At 33.8% G+C, this 9,188-nt stretch overlaps 1 protein-coding gene across 1 annotated transcript in view; it reads left to right on the top strand.

Moving 5' to 3' along the window:
- Positions 1–881: 881 nt before the first annotated feature.
- The window catches only part of LOC132549826 (hemicentin-1-like), a 106,240-nt gene continuing 97,933 nt past the window's right edge, over positions 882–9,188 (top strand). Inside the window, exon 1 of the mRNA XM_060213799.1 lies at positions 882–940. Coding sequence (XP_060069782.1) covers positions 882–940 — 59 coding nt within the window. The remainder of the gene's footprint in view (positions 941–9,188) is intronic.

Below are 9,188 nucleotides of genomic sequence, written 5' to 3'. Positions count from 1 at the left end.
GATGTCTACTAAATGTAAAAATAGTGTAAAATATCTTAGTAAGAGAATCATGATATAAAATAATTCTTGATCGATCATATGCTAATAAGTCACATATCGGATACTACCAACGATAAACAACATATTTTATCAAACATTCAAGTCACTGAATTCTATTGATCTTTGTTTCAGGTCATCCCCAAGTGTCAACACAAAACAACCCTAGCCGCCAAAGCAGTGCCTGATTTTTTTTTATATATTCTTTGTACTCAAAACAAATAAAACATGTTCCGGAGGTTTGTTTAAATCTCCAGAAAATGTATTGAAAATTAAATATGTTCACTAACACAAAAGTTTGACATCGTTTATGAATCGTTATCAATAATTCGTCACAGACCGACATAGTTTAGACAATGAAATCGACATTGCAGGGCTCGTTTCGTTTTTGCTTTGTTTTTGTTTGTTGTTTTGTTTTTGTTTTTATATTTCAATTGTCGTACTTTAAATGCTGGTGCTTTCATTCCATTAGTATGTTAATTACAATACGGAAAACATCAATTTTTATGTGTGTCGTCTTCATATCAATTATAATAAAACTAAGAGCACACACACATGTTTGTATATCAAAAGCATGATTCCTTACCCAAACAAACAATTTGTGTTTTGATGTTGGTTTCATTTGTATTCAGAGAAAATGTAAACATCACAGCAAACTACGTATAACCTCTTCAGTCAAACAAGTTAACATTGCTTACAGTACATATCAAAGTCTCAAAACAACACGTGGAACAAAGCTAGCCAACATTACCTCCATAATTTGGCTAATTTCTTTGATCGTAAAACAATGTCTGTTGTGATAATTATACACAAGACCGACACAAAAACACCGACATGTGAACATAATGTTACCCAGTCCACAGAAAAAGATTAAAAGGAAAGTTGGACCTGGTGTTTCGCAACGGTAAGTGTATTCTGCTACAGCAACGACAACCACCATGTTGTCAATACTAGGATTGCGTCACAGTACACAGACTTTAACACAGTCATCAAACAACACCCACGCTATGTCCCTTTTCAAAATATAATGTTAAAGGTCTCAATTATATCACATTTTAGACAATGTTACTAAATATTAATAGTTCCTTACGTTGTTATCAAGCATGGGGATTTATGAGAGTGACGCCTGTGATATTCAGGCCAGAGGGAGTCTGATCCTGTAGTAGAAGTGACGAAGTTTGACAGCCTGTCAGATCAGTGAAGCGTTACGCCACATACTAATCATTACTGCAGCCTTTGTTCGGACATTTGTCGGTTATGTCAGACAAGAATTATTCATCATTACGTTTGTTAGATTGACAATCTTTACGAGTGCTGTCAAATGTTGTTTTAATGTGGCCGGAAGGTCCATAATCACTCAATCATGTAATGAATCAGTGGGATTTCCTTGTATCACAGCACAGGTACTAAAACGGTATTATTAATTAGAATGGGACTGCTAATCACCAACCATCATTATATGACACTTATATATCTATGTGCGGTAAATAATCTATATACATCTGTTATTTGGCGATAAGAAAATACAATAAGGAAATGTACAACAGAAGTAATTAAGACTCTTCGATATAATATATGTCATAATTATTTTATTACGTAGCAACACATAAAAAACTGTGAAAAATATCATAGGTTCTAGATGATATAAAAGGATTATTAACTTCCTACATTTAAAGATATTCTTACATGAAGAAATGATCGTTATTATTTTCGGCTGTAAATGAGATCGGTAAACTGATTGAAATGTGGTAGAGACATTGAGTAATAAAGGAAACTGGTATCAACTGCTTTGTTGACTTGATATAAGAAGTTGGATTTTTTCATAGCTTCTATTATTTTCAAACCTTCATGCATACAAACTTTATCTCTGAAAATAGCAGTTTTACATTTCTCCTAGACAACTTTGATAATTCAAACCTTTATGCATGCAAACTTTATCTCTGAAAATAGCAGTTATACATTCCACGTGGACAACTATGATAATTCAAACCTTTATGCACAAAAACTTTATTTTTGAAAATGGCAGCAATTCATTCTACCTGGATAATTATGATAATTCATTTAATGAAAAGGCTGTGTCCCATTTTATTTACGTGCGCATCTGGGATTGAAATATAGGTGTTGCTGTTATGTTGAAACAGCCATGAATGACGTCACGCTGTACAACAACACGTTCCTGCACATTGTACTTCCGCCAGCGATACGACCCGAAAAAGTCTAGTAAGCTTTGTTAGCTACGAGGAAAAACTAACGACCAATCATTTGTTAGAAAATATTTCTGATTTGTTTCGTATGCTTTTTCATTCCAGGCATTAATTTATGAGATATCGACTTTGAAAATCCATTGAATCATCCGAGAAAATATGTTCTGTGATATATCTTCATATCCGTATCTCATCCTGATTAAATATGGAGAAAAAAAAACTAAGAAGCGATACCTGTATTTTCCTTGTATATAAATTCTATTCTATAAAGTATCATTGCGTGTAGCCTCCTGGAGTTGTGTGATCAAACCTATCGCTGACATTAAAAATCCATTAAGTCTGTACAACCGTCTACATTTATTTATATATTTCCTGTAATGTTTGTTTTACTAAGATGGCATTTGTGTTCACAAGGATTAAAACCAGTTAATTGCATTTTTATTTGTACATTTACCTTCGACCAGTTACATAAACTTTCCCTTTTTCTAGGGAATGTTTTATTGTGATAGATGAGAAAAATAAAAAAAAAAAAATGATTTTGTACAAGATGTTATGATATTGTTATGAACATAAGAATATGTATTTAAAGGTATAGTGAGGCACTTAAGTATACCAGATAGAAACACTTGTGTTTCCTGTTGATTTTGTTTTGTTTTTGTTTTTTGTTTTTTGTTTTTTTTATTAAGGAATAACAAATAGTCGAATAAAGGTTGACTACCTTCAAATATATATGCAGAAAATTGGTCAATTATAAAGTACATCTAATAAGGTGACGATTATTTGGGGTGTAGAAGCAATATCGGCAGAGTTGAGTACAGGTTGTATAAGGTGACGATCATTTTGTGTATAGAAGTATATGTCGACAGAGTTGATTACATGTTGTATAAGCTGACGATTATTTGGGTTGTAGAAGTATATGTCGGCAGAGTTGAGCACAGTTGTATAAGGTGACGATTATTTGAGTATAGAAGTATATGTCGGCAGAGTTGAGTACAGGTTGTATAAGCTGACGATTATTTGGGTTGTAGAAGTATATGTTGGCAGAATCGAGTACAGGTTGTAGAAGGTGACGATTATTTTGAGTATAGAAGTATATGTCGGCAGAGTTGAGTACAGGTTGTAGAAGGTGACGATTATTTTGAGTATAGAAGTATATGTCGGCAGAGTTGAGTACAGGTTGTATAAGGTGACGGTTATTTGGGGTATAGAAGTATATGTCGACAGCGTTGAGTACAGGTTGTAGAAGGTGACGATTATTTTGAGTATAGAAGTATATGTCGGCAGAGTCGAATACAGTTTGTAGAAGGTGACGATCATTTTGTGTATAGAAGTATATGTCGGCAGAGTGGAGTACATGTTGTAGAAGATGACGATCATTTTGTGTATAGAAGTATATGTCGGCAGAGTTGAGCACAGTTGTATAAGGTGACGATTATTTGAGTATAGAAGTATATGTCGGCAGAGTCGAGTACATGTTGTAGAAGGTGACGATCATTTTGTGTATAGAAGTATATGTCGGCAGAGTCGAGTACAGGTTGTATAAGCTGACGATTATTTGGGTTGTAGAAGTATATGTCGGCAGAGTCGAGTACAGGTTGTATAAGGTGACAATTATTTGGGATGTAGAATTACATGTCGGCAGAGTTGAGCACAGTTGTAGAAGGTGACAATTATTTGGGATGTAGAATTATATGTCGGCAGGGTTGAGTACAGGTTGTATAAGGTGACGATTATTTTGAATGTAGAAGTATATGTCGACAGAGCTAAGTACAGGTTGTATAAGGTGACGATTATTTTGAGTATAAAAGTATATGTCGGCAGAGTTGAGTACAGGTTGTAGAAGGTAATAATTTGTTGGAGTACAGACGTAGACACGAGCGGAGTTGAGTACAGGTTGTATATAAAGTTGGCGATTATTTGGAGTATAAAGGTATATGTTGGCAGAGTTGGGTACAAGTTGTGTAGGGTGATAATTGTTTGGAGTACAGACGTAGATATAGGTAGGGTTGAGTACAGTTGAGCACAAGCTGTATAAAGTATAAGGAATACTCGGAGCACACGAAGGCTGAACGGAAAGCAAAATGTTTTATGTGCTTACGAATGCATAAGCCATAGTACTTCGTACAAAGGACTTTATGGAATAGACTGTCTGTTTTATGCTGAAAATAACGACAATATAAGTGTTTGAACTTTGTGTAATTTGTGTCAATGAAATATATACTGGGCTACCTGTATACCTATGGAAACTTTGTCCCGTCTTGGCTTCCCTTTTTTGTTGTTGAACTAAACAGGTAAAAATGGCCTTGCCTAGTCCTTCTATTTTACTTTTAGATATATTCATAATGTCTTTAAAAGATAACAATATCACTGACTTGCCGATTGTATATATCCACTAGAACTGGATACAACAGACTTTTCTAATTTTCCAATTTCTAGATAGTAAGGAATGCTCTACAGCATACGCCGTTTTTACGTCACGGTTAATTCTATATCTTGATTTAGGGACATGTTCCTAATATCACGATATCCATGCAAATTGTGTTTCTAAAGTTGTGGGTTTACAAAGACTATGGTGAGATTCTCGATGTTCGGTGCCCTTGTACCTAAATCTCATTTAAAAGCGTGGCATTACTAACTTGAAGTTGATTGTTTAAGATTTACATGAGTGGTGACGTCAATGAACCTGGAAACGCTTACGCTTCCGGAATACCTTGTCTTATCACCCTAATACTTTTTCTTTGATCTCTCAGTAAATTTTCCTTTGTTCATATTTTCGTTTCACCGATTTTGAGATAGGATTGGAATTTGGACAATGTAACCATATCAGCATATCCACCAAAACCAAAGTTGATGTTTAACATTCCCTTGGAAGTTCAAATTCGGACAAGAATTAGCGATACTGTGAGCTTTGGTCAACCCTTGAAGACATTTTGCAAAGGAAGTTTTAGCCAATTGTGTACCTATGGAATTCATGAAAACCGATTTTGTGAAGTTTTGTTGTATAACATTTTTAACACATTAACTGTCAGGAACATAAATGACAAGAACTTTTTTTAAATATCGGTTAAGCGTGCCGATCGAGACCTTGATGAACAGCGCTAGATAATTCGCCTATCAAATACTCTAATACACATAGCCACGTATAAATGTCGTTCCCGCTTTGACAATCTATAACATATTGACGAGGAATGAACATAAACAATCAATTAATAAGTGTACAAAAAATGATCCATTCACAACGCACAGGCATGTACTAGTACTATGACATCTACGTGGAGAGCCGAGTAGACCTATACTGACATATTTAAGACTTGCGAATATAGATTTTTTTCAGCTAATATAATAATGTTGCTTGTTAATGATTACTGTTATTCTAATATAGAATTCTTCGTCACACATAGTGTATTTTAAAATAATACTACTGTAAACCTCAAATGTGTTCTTTAAGATCTTGATCGGTGTATTTTTAACGATGAAGATAGATTATAAAAATATTGATTTTACACTAGTTTTGTCATATACCTTTTTTATCTGCAACATTCCATATTTCTCGTTATCACTTGTCTTTAAACCAATACTGACAATACTGACATAAAAATGGCGAGAGAAACAAAATCCTAAAGATGACAGAGATTTTAAAGTACTTCTGTCTCATGTGTTTACTCCTTATTTGACCTCTTTGTGCACAGTGGAAAGTAAACAACATTTGTGGTGTCATTACATGATGTGATCCAACAGAATAATGAAAACCATAGAAGAAAATAGCATCATAAGGCAATGGTATATACTCAAATAAGTCTTTAAAATGTTTCTTTTCAAGAATTTTACACCCATTTATTCATTATACATGTATTAACACTAAAACGTGCATTGAAGTTCAAATGAACTTCAAGATGACTGCTGCGTTATTGTTCAAAATGCATCTACTCCTTGCCAGTTTTTTCCCTCAATATTGTTATGTTACGTAAAGAAAAAAAACCACACACACACACACACAAAAGAATTTTAACGGGGCTTACTAGTTATATGTTTGTAGTACAGCGACAAAAATTACATTACAAAACATAAAACAAGAGTAATGTTTCATATAAAAAATGAAATGACAAACAGATTATTAATTTGTTCTGAATAGTTCCGGGAGATAACCTACAAGATAAAAACAGCCATTACCGATGTCAACACTCCGCAATGTTTCCGCCATGGGGATACTTAATACGTGTACACCTATGTTAACATAAGGTCCCAATCTAATTAGTATGTTAGAATGATGACAAGGGTGATTATCACGCACATTCAAATTAGCAAAAGGTATTATTGATATATGTGTGTATATGTATAAGGAATAGTTTTGAATTATCACGATACCAGGAATTTGATACAGATAGACAACTCGAGAATTAAATACGAAAGTAAATAGATATAGAATTCTGTTACGGATTAATTTATATTACATCTTTAGGTTTATCTGTAAAAGCTTTATTATCTATTTTTTGCTCTGATTATAACAAAAAAATTACAACGATGATTTTGTGAATAGAATACAGTATTTTTGGATATAATTATTTCAATTAAATGTAAGTAAGTAAAAAATAAACTTACCTGTATTAAATGTGTTATTTGTGTCCAAGGATCCAGTTTGCGATATATCCCGAAAAATAAGTTTGTTCTCTTAAAATGAGTGTAACAGTCGTATGAACGACTTTATATTTCGATTTGTTAAAGTCAGGTCACTATCCATCAAACGTTTGACATCAACCAACGAATGACAAACGAGACCTCCGACTACTTTGTTTTCTGCAGTGTGACACAGAACAGAAAAACGTGATGCTCATCCGCGTCTTTCATGCGTTTGTACTTCGACAGGTGTAGAGTCAATGAGCCAAGACGACAATTACACTAGAATAAAAAAGTAAGGTGTAAGGAAAGGGACGTAATCGATGGGTTAAAAACAGTCAAAGTGTGGGCCGGGTGCAAAATCCATGTCGTCACGTTACGGACAATGTCGCATATGATTGGTTGACGTAATCGGAAAAACGTAATGTCGAAAACGATTAGTTTATAAATCGTGTTTTAAACCTGTTTGAAATACATCTAAAGATGAGTGTACCGTATTTTTATGCTGAAATCGAACAGTACAACATAACACATAAAGTTTGAGAATATGATATCTTTTTCAATCACGTATGAACAAACAAATAAAACTGGATGATTTTTGTAACTTTTGCGAACAAAGAATACATTTCACATGGTATTAAATATTTCTATGAATACTCTTATAGGATAGTCGTGTCAACACAACTTTGACATACCGTCTCAATAGTTTTACATACCGTCTCAATAGTTTGACATACCGTCTCAATAGTTTGACACACCGTCTCAATAGTTTGACATACCGTCTCAATAGTTTGACACACCGTCTCAATAATTTGACACATCGTCTCAATAGTTTGACATACAGTCTCAATAATTTGACATACTGTCTCAATAGCTTGACAGACCGTCTCAATAGTTTGACACACCGTCTCAATAGTTTGACATACCGTCTCAATAGTTTGACACACCGTCTCAATAATTTGACACATCGTCTCAATAGTTTGACATACAGTCTCAATAATTTGACACACCGTCTCAATATTTTGACACACCGTCTCTATAGTTTGACATACCTTCTCAATAGTTTGACATACCGTCTCTATAGTTTGACATACCGTATCTATAGTTTGATATACCGTCTCAATATTTTGAGTAGGAACTGATTCCTTATGAAAACAACATAGGTTTTTCGTGTTTTTTCTTATGGTTTTTATTTGTGTATTTGGACAATATTTGCATAATTATTTTCGTAAGTTCTATTTACGTGAAGGAAATATATTTACAGATATTTCAAATTCTCTATTCGAAATCATATTGTGTCTTTTTTTTAGAATATGTCAATAACTGTCCCAGGGTAGGAAGTAAAATATATAAGATATACATTAAGATATCTTGAAGTACACTAATCTCACGAATATCATTGAACACAACACTACTGCTTTTTGTTCCGGTGTTCTGCTTCCTTGACGACACTCATTAGGTAAATCTCTGCAAATCCAATCAATTCTATGTTCCATGAATTAAGGCAGCGACTTTCAAGCTCACTTTCGTGGAACAAGACGCTTAAGGATTATACAAATAATAAAAGGCACACAAGTGAATAGTACCTATCGATACAAATTTAGAATTAGATACCTGGGAGTCAGATAATAAATGGAACTTCTAATACAGCTTTTTTCGACCTTCTGGGATTTTTCAATGATGCTAGGAGTCTTAATTGTTGAAACCTGGAAGGTAACAAAGTCGTGATAAATCTGAACAAGATGTGTCATAGCATACTGATAGGTGTTTAGTTCGGTTGTATTGTAAAATAGTAGCATGGTAATACTGACAGGTGTTTAGTTCGGTTGTATTGTAAAATAGTAGCATGGTAATACTGACAGGTGTTTAGTTCGGTTGTATTGTAAAATACTAGCATGGTAATACTGACAGGTGTTTAGTTCAGTTGTATTGTAAAATAGTAGCATGGTAATACTGACAGGTGTTTAGTTCAGTTGTATTGTAAAATAGTAGCATGGTAATACTGACAGGTGTTTAGTTCAGTTGTATTGTAAAATAGTAGCATGGTAATACTGACAGGTGTTTAGTTCGGTTGTATTGTAATATACTAGCATGGTAATACTGACAGATGTTTAGTTCGGTTGTATTGTAAAATACTAGCATGGTAATACTGACAGGTGTTTAGTTCGGTTGTATTGTCAAATACTAGTATGGTAATACTGACAGGTGTTTAGTTCGGCTGTATTGTAAAATACTAGCATGGTAATACTGACATGTTTAGTTCGGTTGTATATTAAATACTAGCATGGTAATACTGACAGGTGTTTAGTTCGGTTGTATTGTAATATACTAGCA

This window comes from Ylistrum balloti, unplaced genomic scaffold (assembly GCF_031769215.1).
Source record: "Ylistrum balloti isolate Yb309-2 unplaced genomic scaffold, AGI_CSIRO_Ybal_v1 Utg370078, whole genome shotgun sequence".
Classification (NCBI taxonomy): Eukaryota; Metazoa; Mollusca; class Bivalvia; order Pectinida; family Pectinidae; genus Ylistrum; species Ylistrum balloti.
The sequence above is the reverse complement of the archived record's forward strand: the minus strand, read 5'-3'. Positions and strand labels throughout refer to the sequence as shown.